Source organism: Phyllobates terribilis, unplaced genomic scaffold, assembly GCF_046119375.1.
Source record: "Phyllobates terribilis strain yellow unplaced genomic scaffold, ASM4611937v1 Scaffold_2__4_contigs__length_985480577, whole genome shotgun sequence".
In the NCBI taxonomy this organism is placed as follows: domain Eukaryota; kingdom Metazoa; phylum Chordata; class Amphibia; order Anura; family Dendrobatidae; genus Phyllobates; species Phyllobates terribilis.
Window position 1 is genome coordinate 106731024 of NW_027362762.1, and position 21110 is coordinate 106752133.

The 21110-nt window shown below is 40.4% G+C and overlaps 1 protein-coding gene across 1 annotated transcript in view; it reads right to left on the reverse strand.

The window, feature by feature from the left end:
• Nucleotides 1-671: 671 nt before the first annotated feature.
• Nucleotides 672-21110, reverse strand: part of FLT1 (fms related receptor tyrosine kinase 1) — a 77315-nt gene continuing 56876 nt past the window's right edge. Inside the window, exons 11-13 of the mRNA XM_073662478.1 lie at nucleotides 11454-11571; nucleotides 6831-6939; nucleotides 672-4335 (exon numbers count right to left, since the gene is read on the reverse strand). Of these exons, the coding sequence (XP_073518579.1) occupies nucleotides 3953-4335; nucleotides 6831-6939; nucleotides 11454-11571 (610 nt within the window). The 3' untranslated portion in view covers nucleotides 672-3952. The remainder of the gene's footprint in view (nucleotides 4336-6830; nucleotides 6940-11453; nucleotides 11572-21110) is intronic.

Genomic DNA, 21110 nt, shown 5'->3' on the forward strand with positions numbered 1-21110 from the left:
AAGTGGTCAACTAAGGCTGGATTCACATGTACGGCACTCAAGGTCCCAGTACAGAGAGGTCCTAGTTTTCCTTACTTATCTCAAACACTTCTTTGCTCCAGTTTTACACGTCTGGACCACCGCCGGTCTACTGACTTAATAGCCTCAAATTTCAGTAGACCCACAACAAGTCCGGGCATGTGAAACCAGAATTATTTTTTTTCCCCCATACATCTGTGAAATGTTGGTGCGAAGTGACAAATCCCATTAAAGGGGATATCCAGGACTTAGTGCTTGGGCAATTTTTTTGTTTTTTTACAAACAGGCAGGTAGTTGCTACCTACCCGTCTGTTGTGCCCGGCATCACAGACCGCATCTGCCGGTGATTCAGCGGCCTGTCTTGACATCACGTCAACAGAGTGGCAGCTTCTTTCCCGCTCCGCTCTGTTGAGGGGGCAGGGTTTCTACGTCATTCTGATTGACAGCCGGATTCCCGCTGCCTAACTGTGGGAGCCGACTGTCAATCAGAATGACGTTGGAAGCCATGCCCTGTCGACAGAGCAGGGCAGAAAAGAAGCCGCTGCTCTGTCGACGTGATGTCAGCATATATATTTGATCAGTTGGTAATTTTATAGAGGGCCAGCCCTGATTGATAGAAAATAAATTCAGGAAGGGATACGTTTTTTTTTGTGGGGGGGGATAAGAATATTGGGAAATAAGTCCAGAACTTTATCATCTTGGACCCCATAATTTTATTCTCCAGAATGTAGAAAGTCAGGGAAAAGTTAAAAGCAAAATCTTGCCTGAACATATTTGTAGTCGCTCCATCATACAACAGTAAGGCTGAGTTCCAATGTCCAATAATCATCAGTTTGAAAGTGATGAAAAACAAAAACTGGATACATTTTAACTGACCCAAAATGCACTAAAAAATGATCTGTTCACATTGAATTCAAATTCAATTAACAAATGGGTCTTGCGGCAATCATTTTTTCTTAGTAGGACAGAAACAATATTATTGCTGGATTAATTTGTTAAATCACTGGAGATAAATTAACGGATCAGTTTTTAGTGCGTCGGTTTCAAACTGATCCATTTTTTTTGTTTAATGGATCTGCTTTAGGCTAAGTGCACACCAGCGTATATTCTCTGATTCGAGAGAATCAAGTCGATTATGGAAATCATACTCTAATCAAACTCTGTTCCTCATCTGGAATCCAGTAGGCTAAGAGGAGACTTAATAGTTGTCTACAAATATCTGAAGGGCTGTCACAGTGTAGCGGGACCATCCTTATTCTCATTTGCACAAAGAAAGACTAGAAGCAATGGAATGAAACTGAAAGGGAGAAGATGCAGATTAGATATTAGAAAAAACTTTTTGACAGTGAGGGTGATAAACGAGTGGAACAGGCTGCCACGAGAGGTGATGAGTTCTCCTTCAATGGACGTCTTCAAACAGAGGCTGGACAGACATCTATCTGAGATGGTTTAGTGAATCCTGCATTGAGCAGGGGCCTGGACGCGATGACCCTAGAGGTCCCTTCCAACTATAACATACTATGATAGTGTGATCCAATTCTCTCGAATGAGAAGATGGAGAAAAAATGTTCTCCATCTTCTCCATTCTCTCAGTCCGTGAAAATAGCACTGCACTCACATGTCATCCGAGTGCAGTCCGATGGTTCCCATGGACTCATTGACTTTTATGGGCGAGTGCGATCTGAATATTGGATACAACTTAGACGTGCAATGATTTTTTCCTATAACCGGCTCAGTCTCTGGAAAAAACTGGATATGTGCATGGCCCCATAGAATAACATTGGTCCAAGTGCAATCCAATGTGTCGTCGGATCGCACTTAGACCGAAAATATGCCCTTCACTTGATGATTGCTGAACATGTCAACTCAATCTAAGCAGTGTAAATCACACCTTTTGTCTTCAGCGTATTACTCAGTGCATTGCCAAATATTTACTTTTAATTACATTTTATATTAAAATATTAAAGACATTATGTACAATCATCTAAAAAACATACAAAAGTATAGGTTATTCTTAAATATTTGCTGGCTTTTTACAATATAATAGTTCTCAGATATGACTGCAGAGAACGCATATATGTACAATATACACAATCTTTTCAATCTGGAAATAACTATTGCCATTGAGGGGGAGAGAATGAAGTATCTCCACTGAGTGGAGTATGAGATATCGTCCACAGCATCCAAAGTATTGTCACAAATTGTTCCTTAGATGATCCAACTGAATAACTTTAGAAGAGTTTTTACCAATAACTTCTCCTAGTATGTAAAGATTTGAAGCAGTACATATGTAAATTATACAAGTATGCTCTTAGTATTTGGTGCTCATTGTTCCCGGTTGATCATTGTAATATTGTATCTCGAATGAAAGACGAGTAGAATGAGTTAATATTTCAATAAACCAGAAATATAGCTGCCGTCCAGGCTGAAGATAGCAGTTTTGTGCTAAATAATTATTTCCAGTATTGAATGGTTAGTGAATAAGCACCATTTACCTACTTCAGCACCACTACACCATCTCAAACACCAGCCATCTCTTCTAGAGAAAAGTCCACCTAGACTAGAGAAAATCACACAACAAAAACAATGGTGGACTTCTGGTGACCTGTAGCTACATGTGGCCACCAAAAAGGTCACCTATGACCTCCTGATAAATAATCTTACAGAGTTGTCTTATTTGGTGCTCTGCCCAGTGATTGATCACATGGCCAACACTCTGTATGGGGTCATAGGACAATGAGACTCGTAAACACCATGACCAACCAACCGGAGATCAGCCTAGAAAGGATCTGGTGCTTCTCAGTAATATCCTTAACTTTTGAAGCCATACAAATATATACTATGATGCCAATATCATATCTTATATGTATTTATACACAATCTCAGAAGACAACATGAAATCCTTCAATAAATATACCTTTTATCCCCATACAGTATAGACACTGTGATCCATCAACATCTTCTGGAGATCTGATTGACATTTCTAACCAGATGTGTTGCATTAGTGTCTGCTGCAAGTTCTCCTGCCCTGGTTTTTGAGTGTCTGAACATACTGTATATGCTGCCATGTATTTTAAAGCATTAAATAATTTAATAATATAGCTATGATTGCATAGAAATAATTGGCCAAATCTTCTCTAAATACACCACACCCATGACTTCATATTTCATTCAGATATGTATCTGCTGCCAGCTGAAAAAAACATATAACTTAATATGACCGGGCTATATAGTAGTCCATAGCCTAAAAAAGGGTTCCATAATCCTACAATGGCTTCCATTCATCATAAATGGTTCACCTTCAATTCTGGATCATCTTCCTATACATAGCACTCCTTATACGAGGCAGATCCTCCTGACACTGTAATATAGCAGCTCAATCCGTAAGGTGCATTATAGCTACCAGGCAATCGACAATTCAATATCAATTCATATGGAAACCAAGTTGAAAAATTGTTCCATTGTTTGTTTTTCTTTTACTTTGCATATTCCCGTTAAATCATTAGAATTTTTCCATTTTTCCAAACCTGAGATTTCAATTACATTTTTGGTACATGACGTCTTTCTTCAGACAAGATAAAGTAAAAGTAACCCTAACCCTTACAAAATGCGCCACAGATCTGGCCTAGTTTGAATAGACATGCTATGTGCCTCCTCAGTACTATATTCTACACTCGTGTACTGGAGCAAATCTGCAGAATAATCTTTGAACATTATCTCTTCCATCTTTGGACTGTTTTTCTTTTTCCAGGAATATAAATGGCTTCCGATACAGTAGAGAATGATAAGAATGTGGTCTCCACTGGCGTGTAGCCACTGCTCCATACATCCGCAGCCATTTCTCCAGTCCTTCCAGGAAGTATATTCAGTACCTTTGATTTTCAATCACAATCTTTAAGAACAATGGTTCGAGTCATTTTTTTATTGGGTTGTGCTACTTTCTGTTGTATAATTTTCTTTTCTGTTTAGAGGTCCGTGATAAGTGACTTTTCCTATTGCTATGTTCTCCTTTGATGATAATGTCTTTACTCTGAGACATGAGGTCCCCGGTGAAGGTGTTGGTCGCTCTACACTCGTAGATTCCTGAATCGGCTCGTGTTGCGTTCTGGATGAGTGCGGTTAGAATCGTAGAATACTCAGTTGTGATTGCGTTTCGCTGCTTACTGATGCTGTGGTTTACTGTTTGGTTTCCGACTCTTCTGCGTAAAATCCAACTAATGTTTGTGTAGAGATATTTGCTGACGGAACATGTTAGGGTCATGTTGTCACCTTCTTTTGCCAACCTGTCGACGGTGATGTGGAATCCACTGGGGACATCTGTAAGAGTTAAAAAATGTTTACACAAAACCTACGCAGCATTTCGGTGAAATTTAATTAGTCGTCAATTTCAGCTGAATAAATGACATCAATACGTGGTGGAGTAAACGGGCAAATCTTACATCTGACAATTTGCATTTGGTTTCGATTCATTTTCCCTGGATGAATATATATCATTTTCAAGAGCAAAAAAGGCCAACAAAATCTGTGTCAAGGTGCCCATAGTCCTTCAATCGCTTTTGCCTTTCAGCTATTCCTCCCAAAACCCTTTCCCTCTCACACATACATGTCCACCGACTGTTCATATGGGAATGAGAAGGGAATATACAGCTGCCAGGAGGAAAACTGCAATTCCTCCTCACTTTGGTTGCAGGTTCAAGACCTTTGTGTGTCATGATCAGTATATTTCTCCCCATTCTGCTGAACATTGATGCTGAACCGAGTTCAAACATATGGACAGATACATGGGCCTGTGTGAACCTTTTCCTAAGGTCTGACTGCTTGTAATGTGTAGCAAAGTCAGTTTTTACGTTAAATCTTCCACTTCCAATTAAAGGGGTTTTAATGTTTAAATTTTCTGTAGTCAATAGGTTTGTATACTGGTAAAATAACAAACTGAGCAGAATGTATCAGGCACTGAACCCAGCCAGGTATGTTTGGCTCTGAAACGATGCGACGACTCAGAGAACATGCTTTAGAAGCCACCAGGGACCGAGACCGTACTGTAGACATATTGGACAGGCGATCACGGGTGGCTTCTCCCCGCCCGCTGCCCTGGATTGACAGGTCTCTGCCTATACGCACCTATAGGCAGGGGACGGGCAGGGAGAAGCTTGCCTGACTAGTTTCCAGAGCGGCTCGGTCCCCTGCGGCTTTTAAAGTATGTTTTTCTCTGAAACACTGCAGCATTTCAGAGTCAAACATACTGTACCTGGCTGGGTCTATACAGTCAGTGCCCGATACATGCTGCCTAAGGATTGGGAAGCATGTACCAGCTGTCAGATTCACTTTAAAGCTCAGTTTGCTATTTTATCAGTCTACAAGCCTATGGAGTACAAAAGATTGACATAAGACAACTCCTTTACCGTACCTGTACTGTACCTCTGCATGGCTTCAGCCTTTGGTATCTGTTCGTTCACTATAAGCTGGCATTACATGCTTTGTGAATCTGATTTTTACATACAAATTGCAAATGGTACGCGACTTGCATTGAAGTCTAGGAGCCAAAGTCAACTGAGAGTTTTGACCCAAAGACCAAACAGTGTTGAATTGATTGTGATTGACACATCTACATAGGTGAAGGGTCACCAGGAGACCCCATACATAATCTTTAGATGCAATGGTGCAATTTTCAAGTTTTGAGACCAGTGTTACTGCGTAGCCCTAGCCTTAAAGAAGACCTGTCACCAGATCAAAAGTTGCCAGTTTTTGCTCTTATTTTATACCTGCTGACAGCAAATACTCAGGGGAGCAGCGGGAATAAAATAAAAGCAAAAACTGGACACTTTTGCTCTGGTGGCAGACTTCTTTAAACAGCTGCTTGCTCATTCACCGATATCAAACCAACAACTTAAAAATGTCATGGATTCAAAAGTGGACTTTAAAGTATATTAGAAAGTTCCATAACTTTTTCATAGTGTCTAGGCATTTTTTGAGAATAAATGGAAAACCCCTTGAAGCACATTTTGGATTCAGGGTGGAAGTTTCTGGACTCAGGTATGTACAACAAAAAAGAATCCATTTGCTCCAAGTTACTACACCTTAAGCCTGAGATCAATGTGATGCTCAGCTGCACGGCCGCCGCAGTGATATATAATAGTTTTATTTACTTAAGTGATTTGAAACTTCCTGTGGAATTAGCTCCCAGGTTTCCTGATGGAAGATGCTGTTTATCTTTGCCAAGGGCCACCAGGAATCTCAAAATAAAATGTAGTTTAGTGACATTGGGAAGCCAAGGAGATAAGGCTGTTCTGTTCCTGTTTCACCCTAGGTAATTGCAAACACACCCTCAGTCCTGCTGTCTGCCAGAAAACGGACAAGAAAGGACCTTTCACAGGTTACTGCAGTTTGATGTACTTGGACAGCGGTGAATGCTTCAGACGGTGAACAATTCGGGCATGTTTTAACTCCCTGTCCTATTGTGAGTCTTGACTTATACAACTCTCAGACAGATTGTTACATGACCACCTACAAAGGCACGTCCTGTAGCCCATGCTGAGGTAGAGGAGTGCAGTCAAAACATCAATATCCAGAGGAAAACAGTAATTTGGAGTCAAAGGAAAACTTCCAACTATTGGTACCAAGTGGGAAAACATGCCGATGTGAGACGTGAAGTGTAACAGCAACCCCCCCCCCACTCCTCCAGTCCAGAAAAAAATATTTAGTCATCGTCAATTAGTCAATAATAAAACTAATAAAATATAAAGGAAAAGAAAAATTTAACAAGATTAAATTTGATTCATTAAGTATTAGAATATTGTGCAAAACGATCTTACCAGTGACATAAAAATGTATATTTCTTCTTTCATTTCCTAATTTATTGGCAGCAGTGCAGGCATAGACACCAGAGGCCGACGCATCATCTACAACAAGTGTCCCAGCGGTCTGAAAATAAAAAGAAAGATTCAGATTCTCCTCTTTTAACTATTAAACTATTTTTTTGCATTCAATAGTCTTCTCCAAAGTCTATGATTATACAATGTCCACAATTAAAGGGGTTGTCCGGACTTAGGCTACAAGTCTGCAGTAACTCTATGTGATTTGCATACTTCCGGCCACATTCCAACTAGACGTGTCTGGTGAACTGAGCGAGGCCGTGCCCATCTAGTCTGCACGTGACCGCATGTATAGAAATCACCTATTTGCGGTCACACGCCCAGCGCTCCCGACGCCGGCATGGGCAAAATTTTTGAAAGCTTCATTAAAGAGGCAATTACGGAGCATCTTGATGCTAATAATCTTTTAATCCCGAACCAACATGGATTCATGAGGAATCGCTCCTGCCAAACAAACCTGATTGACTTCTACGAGGAGGTTAGCTCTCGAGTAGATCAGGGGGAACCAGTGGATGTCGTGTATCTCGACTTCTCAAAAGCGTTCGATAGCGTGCCACATAATAGGTTGGTATACAAAATGAGAATGATGGGGCTGGGGGAAAATGTCTGCAAGTGGGTAGCTAACTGGCTAAAGGATAGAAGGCAGAGGGTGGTTATAAATGGAATATACTCAGATTGGGTAAGCGTCACTTGTGGGGTACCACAGGGGTCTGTACTAGGCCCAATGTTATTTAATATCTTTATTAATGACATAGTCAACGGGATAAATAGTAAAATATCAATATTTGCAGATGACACAAAGTTATGTAAAACAATTAATACAAAAGAGGACAGTGCAGACCTACAGAGGGATTTGGATAAGCTGGGTAGGTGGAGCATTAAATGGCAAATGAGGTTTAACGAGGAGAAATGTAAGGTCATACATATGGGAAGGAAAAATGGAAGTCACCAGTACTCACTGAATGGGAAATCATTGGGGAATTCAGAGATGGAGAAGGACTTGGGCATCTTGATTGATAGCAAACTAAATTGGAGTGCCCAAAGTCAGGCCGCTGCTGTAAGGGCAAACAGGGTAATGGGATGTATCAGAAGAGGTATAGCTGCAAAGGATGAGAACATTGTTCTTCCACTGTACAAAGCACTGGTCAGACCACACTTGGAATACTGTGCTCAGTTATGGGCCCCAATATATAGAAAGGATATAAACGAGCTTGAAAAGGTACAAAGGAGGGCAACAAAATTAATAAAGGGAATGGAGGGACTGCAATACCCAGAGAGGTTGGCAAAACTAGGACTATTCAGCCTGGAAAAGAGAAGGTTGAGGGGGGACATAATAAATGTGTACAAATATGTTAGGGGACAGTATAGAGATCTTGCCTGGGATTTGTTCAAAAGGAGGGATATTACGGTAACAAGAGGGCATTCACTAAGACTGGAAGAGAAAAGGTTTCAGCACCAGCATAGGAAGGGGTTCTTTACGGTAAGAGCAGTGAGAATATGGAATTCACTGAGTGAGGAGACGGTAATGTCGGATTCACTACACCAGTTCAAGCGGGGTCTGGATGCATTTCTAGATACCAGGCAGATTTCAGCATATACTTAAAAATAAAATAAAATAGGTTGATACAGGGATTTATTCTGACTGCTGGTTTCAGAGTCGGGAGGGAATTTTTCCTCAGGTGAAGATTGGCCAAATCATTTGGGGTTTTTGCCCTCCTCTGGATCAACTTTAGCAATTACAGAACTAACAGGTCGAACTTGATGGACGCAAGTCTTTATTCGGCTTTACAAACTATGTTACTATGATTCTTTCTGCGAGATAAAACATTTCCCTGAATGTTTAAAAACTTGTTTTACTTCACAGAAAGAATCAACAGTGATCCCGTGCTGTAATATCTTTATACTCCTTTTCTCCCCCCTGCCCAGGAGCTGTGGTATGACCAGACCATGTCCCTGTACGGTCAGACACAGCCATTACACAGTACACAGCAGGGAAACATTTGTAAGATTATCTCAGCACAGGAACATTTTATTTAACACATCCAATTGTGGAACTTATTATTATTATAAGATTTATTAATTCAACTGTACTTTGGCTGCTGAACAACCCCTTTAAATGACATCTTTGTCTTTACAGGAGCCAGAGAAGGGCAGAGATAGATGGAAAACAAGTAGGTGGGAAGGTGCACTGAACTGCTCAGCCACACCAGGGGTGCACCAAGCGACTGTGCTTGGTTTGAACAGTCATTGGGTGCTGATAGACTCCTTTAAATTCCCGGCTTCTTGGGTGGTCTCTACTTTAAACTGTGATTTCTGCTATATAGAGCGATGCTGTAACATCGCTGCATATAGCATAAGTGATCGGACGATCGCATCTTCAAGTTCCCTAAGGGGGCTAACAAGATTAGTAAAAAGTAGAAAAAAAAGTTTACATATACAATACAATAACTAGTATTACAGCCAGAGACAGGAAATAGAATAAAAGACAAATAAATTAGATATTAGAAAACATAACCCTGAGATATACAAAAATAAAAGAGAGTATTAAAAGGTGAATATATAAGAAAAACATAATAATGGACGCTCTACGTATAGATTGTGTCTAAGAACATTAGCATGAAGCACATTCGTGGTTAGATTCACATTATGACCCTCAGAGTCCTAAACAGGACAGATGTGGAAGAGAAGAAGGGAAGTACGGACGTTCGTTCTGTGAATGACACACAATACACTTCTCGTCACGTACCCACTGGACACTAAAATTAGCCGAAGCAAAAAGTGAGAAGATTGATACAGATCTGAGACGTGCGAATATAAGTGTTCGGGGTGTGGGAACTTAGTCATTAAAGACAAGTGGAAGTTGATATATGAGAGGTAAGTACAGCACTTGTGTCATTGACTGTTTCAATGATGCTCTCCATTTCGCAATGTGAGCCCAGAAAGTACTCAGAGGAAATCTCAATAGACGGCTATAGCTGTCATTCCTGTAAGACCTTAATGAGTTAGTCATAATAGGACACATTTCCCGTCCTTCACCTGCTCCAGTCCAAATTTTATTCTGGCACGATAAACTCAGAAAGGGTCAAAAATTCAAAGAGTAACATAGATGTTTCAATCACCCAAAGGGATAAGACTAAGAAAGAATATGAAGTCTTTGCCCGTTTTAGAATTTTTTTGTATTTTCATGTCAATGTGTTACTAGCGGGGAAACGGGGGTTTCCTACATAGTATGATATTGGCGAATTAGTTTTTCAGGTTTTGAGTAAAACCTACAAGAAATGTTAACGCCCAGGTATCAATTTATTCCCAAATTTACAGGAGGAATAATAGAGGAATGGTGCAACAGCATTGGAGAAAACAATTAGACATGTTAGATCTGACGAGTCTTTTCTGAGTAGAAGTTTACACCTTATAGGTGTATAGGTTATAGGTAGAGATGAGAGATTCAAAGAAAACCAAATTCGTGTTGAATTTTTAGGAATTCACTGAACCCGGTGTTTTTGAAGAATTTACGATTAGATTTGCACGAATCATCTAAAATGATCATCGGCACTTTATACATTACAGAAGTTTCTATCTGCAAGGGAAGAATCACACAACCTCAAGCAAGGCAGGGCGAGCTCCCCTATAAAGCTTGGCAGCTATCACATCACATGATAGAGCACAGCCTATCTGAAGGGTCTAGAATAGCCTGCATAAAAGCAGCAGCAGGAAATGCAGCAGCCATTTTGTAGTGAATCTGGATAGTGAGACGACGTCACAGCTTAGCCATAGAGACAGGGAGAGAATGCAATAAAATACTGAAGAAACTGTACAGATAGTGTGTAATCCAAGATAATGAGTTTTCCAGCTGATTTTCAAATTAAAAATATGTGCGGTATAAGCTTTATTCCAAAAGTAGTAAAAGTGACAGGTACATCCAAAGAACATATGAATTTTCCTACGCGTTTCAGACGAAAACTAAGTCCTTATTCATGGATGAAACTAGTAAGGAACATACCCTGTTTTTCTATTTAAACAAGATATGTTCTTTACTAGTTTAGGTTAAGTGTGGTCTGAAATGAGTAGGGAAAATCATATATTCTTTGGATGTACCTGGGATTGTCACTTTTACTACTTTTGGAATAAAGCTTATAGATATTTTTAATTTGAAAATCACCTGGAAAACTCTTTTTCTTGGATTACGGCTTTTCTACACAGGGCAGGAGTGGCGTTTCCATGCCAGACACCGTTGGAAGCCTCCTTCAGGGTGAGCTGGTTCACATATGTTTCACAGATAGTGTGTGACAGCGCAGTAGTGAAGAGGATTAGTGTGTGAGAAAGGGAGAATAGTGTCATACACGGTTTTCAGGGACACTGGAGGCTTTCCAGATTCCGTGCAAATCGATTTATTTCAAATCGAATTTCCTGAGAAAATTTTGCAAACCTGGTGAAAAGATTCGCTCATCTCTATTTACAGGTAGGCGTGCACATTGATGAAATAATTAGAAATTGAATTACTTTTTTTTTGTTTTATTCATTTGAATGATAATCTCTATTTAACAAAATATATTGGTTTATTACCTTGTTCCTCCCCTCGATCAGACGTGTACGTTCTGTGATACTATAAATCTTATTTCCCATGCTACTGCTGTTTTTTCCAACAATAAGAGGAACTGAGCTGTCAGAATGGAAATCGCACCTGTAAGAGGAAAAAAATAAGTCATACACTGTGCACACATTTAGAGAATGGCTTGGTCAGTGAGCAGGTCTTTCATTACTGAAAAGTTTCTTTCAATTAGGGGATCTTGTTTAAATGGTCACTTGTCATTTAACAAACTTTGCACGAATGAGTACTACAAATAAATCACTAAATAAATAATACAAGTCAATATAAGAGACTTTGTAATATATGTCATCAAAGAAATATGCTTCTTTCTCCACTTATGAGCCATTTCCTGCCCCCACCTTCACCTCCTCAACTAATGATTCTCTGAAAAACAGCTCAAATTTGTGTTTATCAAAGCAAAATGAACTGCAGACACAGTGAAGTGTCAGTTTTTACCTCCTACTATACTCTATGGACAGGGGATGGGGAAGACCAAGGAGTGCTCAGCACATTAACCCTAGAACGCATACCTGGGGCCTCGCAGGCCCGCCCTGTTAATTGTTTTCTATTTTCTGCAAGATTTCTTTAGTTAGAATTTTGAAACTCTAGGTATTCCTCAGGTATATACAGTGGCATGTAAAAGTTTGGGCACCCCTGGTCAAAGTTAATGTTATTGTGAACAGTTAAGCAAGTTGAAGATGAAATGATCTCTAAAAGGCCTAAAGTTAAAGATAACAGATTTCCTTTGTATTTTAGGCAAAAAATATATATTTTTTAATCTTTTACATTTTAAAAATGACAAAAAAGGAAAATGGACCAATGCAAAAGTTTTGGCACTCTGCATGGTTAGTACTTAGTAGCGCCCCCTTTTGAAAGTATCACAGCTTGTAAAAGCTTTTTGTAGCAAGACAAGAGTCTTTCAATTCTTGTTTGAGGGATTTTCATCCATTCTTCCTTGGAAAATCCTTCCAGTTCTGTGAGATTCCTTGATCATCTTGCATGCACTGCTATTTTGAGGTCTAGCCACAGATTTTCATTGATGTTCAGAAGAGGGGACTGTGAGGGCCATTGTAAAACCTTCAGCTTGCACCTTTTGAGGTAGCCTATTGTGTATTATGGTGTTTGTTTAGGATCATTAACCATTTGTAGAAGCCATCCTCTTTTCAACTTCAGCTTTTTTACAGATGGTGTTATGTTTGCATCAAGAATTTGTTGAAATTTCATTGAATCCATTGTTCCCTCTACCCGTGAAATGTCCCCTGTACCATTGGCTGCAACACAACCCCAAAGCATGATTGATCCACCTCCATGCTTAATAGTTGGCGAGATGTTATTTTCCTGAAATTTGGTGGCCTTTTTTCTCCACACATACCTTTGATCATTGTGGCCAAAGACTTCTATTTTAACCTTTTCGGTCAACAGAACTTGTTTCCAAAATGTATCAGGCTTGTTTAGATGTTCTTTTGCACTTCTGATGCTGAATTTTATGGTGAGACTGCAGGAGAGGTTTTCTTCTGATGACTCTTCCATGAAGGTCATATTTGTGCAGGTGTCTCTGAACAGTAGAACAATGAACCACAAAGCTAGAGTCTGTTAAATCTTTCTGTAGGTCTTTTGAGGTCAAGTGGGGGTTCTGATTTGCCTCTCTAGCAATTGTACGAACAGCTCTCACTGAAATTTTGCTTGGTCTTCCAGACCTTATCTTGACCTTCACTGTTCCTGTTAACTGCCATTTCTTAATTACATTTCAAACTGAGGAAAGGGCAACTTGAAAACACTTTGCTATCTTCTTATAGCCTTCTCCTGTTTTATGGGCCTCCACCATTTTCATTTTCAGAGTGTTAGGCAGCTGCTTAGAAGAACCCCTGCTGTTTTTTTGGCATAAAGTTAGAGGAGGCTTGGTTTTTATAAAGCTGGGAAATTTTCATCACCTGGCATTTCCTAACGATGGTAGTGAACAAGCCATAACCCTAACAGGCTAATTAAGGTCAGAAACCTTGGTCAAAATTATCAAAGCACACAAATCTCCAAGGGTGCCCAAACTTTTGCATAGGCCCATTTCCCTTATTGTAATTTTTTAAAATGAAAAAAAAAGACCATCTATATACTTATTTGCCTAAAATACAACTGAAATATGTCATCTTTAACAATATGCCTTTTAGAGATCATTTCATCTTCAACTTGCTTAACTGTTCACAATAACAATGATTTTGACCAGGGGTGCCCAAACTTTTACATGCCACTGTAGTTGTTTGTCATTTCCAGTTGGTCATTTATTTATTATTTGCACACGGGCCTAAAAGGCCCCAGGTATGTGAAAGTGTAGATTTTTATGGTCATGCGTTCTAGGGTTAAAAGACAAGTCAGACACAGGCAGATCCAGCTGCAGTATCAAATAACTATTTTAGTTTACTCCAGGGCTGGATTCACAGCCACAGAGCTCAATACTGCTGTATAATGTTCTCCATGCTGCTTTTGCTCCTATCTGTTTGCCAAAGAGAAAGAAGACAAGGATTCCCTCTATTTCTTTGTACTGTATATAGGACACATCATAAAAGCTAGTGTCTACCCACTAGCTCAGAGACAATTCAAAACGAGAAATAGAGACTGCAGAGGTGAAAACTGGTGAAAAAATGCAGAAAACAGTCATATAATGGTCAGAAATGCATGACAACTTATTCTGGGGCTGGGGGCTATGACTTATGACTAAGGGCTATGACTTATGGCTATGACTGGGGACTATTGTGCTCGGTGAGGTTGTTTATAACTCCAACAATTGAGGGGGGGTGCTGTGCATTGCAAGCTAATGCAGTAGCTAAGTTTATATTAATAGATGCTCTATTACTGTAAAGTTGAGATATAGTTACAATTCAAGTTTTTCCCAAATTGATAAGGGATCAGCTGGATATGAAGTGTTCAATTACTCTATAGCACTACCACAGGGGCAAAAAAGCATTACACATCCCCCCATGGAAACATTGGACTATTTGTGTAATACAAAAATGTATCTAGTCCCCCATAGGGAGAAATGCTATTTGTAGCTGTTCTCTGCTCTGGGTGGTACAAAAGGTTCTCCAGAGGGGAATCTATGAACTCAAGATTCCATAAGAGAATGTTTCAAAAATGTTTTTTTTTAAACAAACAATCCCTTTAAATATAAAACTCCTTTTGGAGTAGTTGTTCTTCACTATTGTGGGAGAACTAGAATATATTCTATGCACCAGGGCTTCTCTGAAAATATACAGTATCTCCAGGTCACCCTGGGTATTCACTGTTGGAGGTACTGAGTTTAGTCAAGGTTCCCATTGCTTTATATGGGATACCTTCATATCTATAATGCTTATGTTATTAGTATTTCTACTGTACTATGCATACTTGCAAACTGATAGTCTTTATTTTAGTACGCTCAATGAGTTGTGGTATTTTTATGTCACTATATGTTGACTGCATTAAACTTTTAGAATAACAAAAACTCCTGGATTTAACATTAAGAAGTTTAAAACAACAAAAATCTATAAACTTAAAAGCTAAAAGTACAAAATCAGAACTGGGAAGTAATGGAATTAGTGGAAGTGTAAGTTACATGGAAATTCACCCGGTGATTCCCCCTGGGAGTCATGTAGAAGCATAGTGAAGTTACCAGGAAGGGCTGGTCTGAGATTGGCTTCACGTATGAGCAGATTGAGCTGTTTTTTTCCAACACTGTCACATCAAACCATTAGTCAGCAGCAATCCAAATCAGGGTGTTAAATAAACCAGAGTTGATTTTACAAAGTCCTGACTATTGCCAGACCTCATAAGGAGTGTGCTAAAATATTTCTAGGCTGAAGTCGGAACAGTGGCACATATATGAGACCATGGTGATCGCTATGTCCTGATATCATGTATCCCTATGCCCAAAAACATTCCGGAGAGGTTATGGTCTCCTACAAGTTCTACCATATCTCAACCCATTCATTCCCCAACTGTAAGACTGATCCAACCAGGAACCGTCACAAAAAAGGCCATGCTAGGGCAAACTTACATGGCTAGTATGGAAAGCAGGTAGTGTCCATGCAAGAGTTGGCAAACCTCCCTGGAACCTCCAAAGCCTCTGGGGAAACATCCCAAAAAGCAGAACGTCTACAATTTAGGTTTGCAATATATAAGGACCATATGTTGAGGCAACAGCAGGGCCATAACTAGAGTGATTACATGGACTGCAGTAGCACCCAGGCTCTGAAACTCTCTTTGGCCCCTATGTGAAGTCCAATACTTTAAAGACCCATGATAGTTGAAGACCATGTTGGAGAATTTTCATTGGGGCCCATGAGCTTCAAGTTTAGCCACTCGATAAGAGAGATGTGGGAAGTAAGACCTCACATTATGTTCCTCCTGAGTATCTTGCCTTGTCTTGAGTGTTTTATTAACTTGATTTTCATTTTTACATCCTAAACCATGGAAACACAACAATAATTTCACGAGTTATTGTCCTTGTAGATCCATTATTGCTTTCCATGCCGAAAAGGTCAAGAAAGTCATAGACCTCATTATACTTCGAAGGTTGCCCAAACCACCAAATTCCTTCCTTACTGCAAAGTCTTTCTGGGTTAAGAGTATTTTGAAAGGGAGGAAAGTGGCTTGGGATTTGGATTATTTATTCTTGACTTTCCGACAGCCTGTCCTTGACCAATCTTTGTGTTTTTCTTTCTGTTTGCCATGAATGAGAAGAATGAGAAGGGATAGACTTTAACAGAAGTCATCATTTCTATTTTAATATTATAAACCAAGAAGGAGGTGAGGAGGAGGAAGACGGCCATAAATCTGGCAGTACACAGTAGCAGGAAGTCGAGAGCCCCTGCAATTATTTTTTCAAAGTTCTTCGAGCAATTCCACACTTCCAGCAGGAATTCACGTGTTAACCCTTTGATGATAAGGACACTGTGAATCTTTTAATTATTTGCCCTTTTGACTTATGTAGTCCATAAAAAGCGGTTCGGTGCCCATTGGACCTTATCACTGGACTTTGTTGAACGGTTATAAAGGTTAATCCCTTAACTATAACACATTGCGCTTCCTGGTTACCTCTTCTTTTCTGGAAGGGTTAATGCTTGATTGGGAGATATAACGCGACCCTTAAGAATACATAAAGCTTTTAAGGAAGTAAATTGTGCCATGTTTGAAGATGCAAAGATAACAGCAGTGCTGGGAACGGTCTTGTATTGGGGAGGAAGCCAAACAAGAAGAGGAAAGCAGCATACGCTCCTGATTTCGCACAGGAAGCTCCGAACACCTCCTGCCAAAGGGAGATAAGACGGCTCCCATGGCCTATTCTGGACCAGGCCACTGTTATCAACCTTTAGCTGTAACACTGTCCTCGAGATACTTCACTCAGTTCACTCCCTGTGTTCTCAGTCATTTTTAAAAGCTGCTGCTGCCATTTCTAGAAAGCATGCCAAACACAATAGAACAATATAATTATAACTGCTGAATGAAAAGCTTTTCCGGGGCAAGCGTGTACTACATGACATTTGTATATAGTACTCGTGCGCCGTTATAAATGAGCTGAGTGATCGAGCCGTGGTGAACAGTAAATAGTTCATAATGATGGGCACGCTCAATGTGATTCCTCCCATAGGGATATTGGATAAAACGACCTACCGCTTACTGTATAAAAAACTCCTACCTGTGGCTTCAGAGACTTAATGCAAAATCTACAAAAGTCGCCAAACTATTTCACGACATTTATAGGGCAAAAGGACCATTTGGGCTCCTTAATCTCCAACACCGGTCGCAGATGTAACATTGGCATCCACTATAGTTACACCCCTTCCAAAAACTTTTAAAAATAGATGTCAATCAATTTGAGGCAAATTGAATTCTCCTCGAATTTTTACAAAAATTATAATTCACCCAAATAATAATTTTTTGCTCTTTACTTTTTTGCAACATTTTGCTGAATTTTAGAGGCTGGGAAGGGGTTATGAAAACTAAGAAAACTAAGAAAAAAACCTAGACTCTCTCGGCCTTCACCTGTCCTGCCATATTGTACTGCTTTGATCTGGTCGTCTTCTTCACTCTACAATTTTTTAATGCATTCCTGCATCTCGCCATCTACGGCGTATTCCTGCTCCTGGCTTCTTTGATGCCTCTTGAGTTGACTAGGTCCCATGTTAAGATGTTGCGGGGCCAAGAGTCACTGCAGGAAGCTCAAAAGTGAGCGGGTCTGCACGGTGCGACAGGTTAGGGCCAGGTGAGTATAATTTTTTTCATGCTCTATGGCCTGGGAAGACTCTGAACATAATAATACATATTGGATGCACATTAAATACTTGTGACACAAAGCAAATGTCCAGCACACATTTGAGCAAATCTGCTATTACAATTTTTGCAGATTCGCTCATCACTACTTTTAAGCTCTGTTAAAAAAATGCATATATTCTGGAACATTAAATAATATATGTGTATATATGTACATTCAGTGCTAGGGCTCTATCAGACTGATATACATCTTGGCAAATGTATTTTATTATAATAATTTTATTTTATTATCTTTTTATTATATTATTTTATTTATTTGAGAAATTCTTCATCATTGGACCTTCATTAATTATTATTAATTATTATTTTTTAATAAGAATAGTAATATTTATTAATTTTATCTATTTTAGTAATTTCATGTATTGAAAGAATATTTACCGTATTTTCTGGCGTATAAGATGACTTTTTAACCCCTGAAAATCTTCTCAAAAGTCAGGAGTTGTCTTATACGCCGGGTGTAATCTTATAGGGCGTATACCCTTATAGTCCGAATGTTGGTGGGGGAGGGGGTATATATATATGCTGTGTGGGGTGTGGGGGGAGCGTTAGCCGCGGAGGATCATTGCACAGGAGGCAGCAGCCGCCTGCTGCACCCTACACTGTCCCCACTGTTAAAGAAAATGAATATTCACTGGGCGTGGGGAGCACTGAATATTCATGCTCCTTAATAGCGGCACACAGTGTAGCCGCAGCGCGGCTCCTGCTGCAGCCGGAATCGCCTGTGCCCGCTGTTAAAGGGCATGAATATTCAACCTCTCTCCACACCCATGGGCGTGGGGAGGGGGTGAATATTCATGCCCTTTAATAGCGGGCACACGCGATCGCCCGGCAGCAGCAGGAGCCGCGCTGCGGCTACGCTGTATGCCGGCTATGAAGGAGCATGAAGTCACTGCTCCCCGCGCGCACAGTCCCGGCGTGGGGAGAAGTGACTTCCGGCAGCTGATCTCTCCTTGTGAGTCACGCATGCCATGGTAGTGACGCCATGCGCAGTTCACATGGCGAGATCAGTGCAGGCAGACAGGATGCAGCACTGGAGGAGAGAAGAAAGGTGAGTAGGAGTGATTATTTTTTTTATGTGCAGCATGATGGGGACTAGGGGGACCATGCATACCAAAATAAGGATGAGGGGGCAAACATAACAGGATAAAGGTGAGGGGGCCATACATACCATGATAAGGCTGAGGGGGCATATATAACAGGATAAAGATGAGGGGGCCATACATACCAGGATAAGGATGAGGGGCCATACATACCAGGATAAGGATGAGGGGTGCCATGCATACCAGGATGGGGATTGCTGTGCCATGCATGCCAGGATAGAGATTAGGGGTGCCATGCATACCAGTATAAGGATGAGGGGTGCCTTCCATACCAGGACAGGGATGAGGGGTGCCATGCATACCAGGATGGGGATTGCTGTGAAATGCATACCAGGATAGGGATTAGGGGTGCCATGAATACCAGGATAGGGATGAAGGGTGCCATGCATACCAGGATAGGGATGAGGGGTGCCATGCATACCAGGATAAGGATGAGGGGTGCCATGCATACCAGGATAGGGATGAGGGGTGCCATGCATACCAGGATAAGGATGAGGGGTGCCATGCATACCAGGATGGAGGGGTTCCATGCATACCAGAACGGAGGAATGCCAGGCATACCAGGATGGGGATGGGGGCCACGTATAAAAGGAAGGAGGGAGGCATATATACCAGGATGGGGGATATTGCCAGAATTGGGGGACATTACCCCTATACCAGTGTCAGCATCGTGACCACATTTTTTGCTTACATTTTTTTTTCCATTTTCCTCCTGAGGACAGCAGTGAAGCGGCGCAGGCGCGCATGTGCGAGATCTGAGAGGCAGAGAAGGAGGTAATACAAGGGCGGGCCAGACTAGTGAAAGAGGCGTGTTGTTCTGGGCACAGCACCGGCCTTTCTCTTTTTTCCATACCCCAGGCATCCCAAACGCCTGCAACTTGCTTCACTTACACCTTCCCGGTGAGGCGCCCCTTCACCTCGTCACTGCAGTCCTCAGGAGCGAGATCAGAGAGGCAGAGAAAGAGGTACTGGTAATAGGACACAAGGGATGTGCTACCGCTCTGATAGTCTTGGAGACAGGGAGGGCTGGACAGGCAGGGAGAGCTGACCAATCCAAGCAAGATTTGTATACAACAACCAGCCAATCGCCGGTAAGGTTCATCACTTTAAAATTACCATATTGAAATCAAATCTGATTTTTTTTTAATTTTTACCGTATGTGCGTCAGAAGAGGGGTAGTCTTATACGGCGAGTATATCCCAAACTCTATATTTTAACTAGAAAAGTTGGGGGTCGTCTTATACACCCAGCCGTCTTATACTCCGGAAATACGGTTATTTCTCAAACTTCAAGGTAAATGACTGTAGTTTCACCACTGTAGACAGCCACTTGCCTTATAGGAATTCACTTCCTTGTTAAACAAAGTACAATGCCATTTATTTATCATATTAAAATTATACAATTATTAGGATATTTTCTTGCTCGGAAGAAAATATCTTCTGGAATTAGTGTTTTTTCTACTTTTAGTGCCTAAATAGCTGTTCCCAAATATAGCATTCCTAGATGTTAATTTCCTAATAAGAATATGTAATTATCTAACTCCTAATTTGGTCCAAAGTTGCACGTATATTTTTTCATAAATATACAATATATAAATATATTATATATAAAATACAAATATATAAATTTTATAAAAATTTATGTTTATATGTGTCTATCTTTATAATGGGTGAACCTCTTTTTTTTATAAAAAAAAAAAAGCTATTTTTTACATATACATAGAATTTCTGAAACATTATTATTGATGACCTTTCCTTAGGATAACATCAATATCAGATCTGTGTGAGATCGAATTCTAGAAATCGCACCAATTAGCTAACTCAAGCGGCAGTGGTGCAATAGAGGTAGCACAGCGTCAATCATTGTCTAGTGGCCATGAAAGGTACTGCAAGCTCCCTTACACTTGTATGAGACCTTGCAATATAATTTTTACCACTACACAATTGCATTGTACTACACCCCAGCCTTTCTCGAGCAGTGCTAGAAGTTTGACACCCACTGATCCATTACTGATGATAGGTCATTGTTATTAAATCCCCAGAAAACCCCTTTAAATTATAAGATTAATCGCAGCTCCTACATTAGGGGTTTACTGCATCCGTGCATACAATGCAGTTGGGTCAATTCCTATTTCCTGTGATTTCTCCTTCACTGTACAGACTACCCTGTGCCATAAACAGCACCAAGTCGTCTACTCACAGACTCTCAGGCCGAGGCCTTAGCAATTGGAAT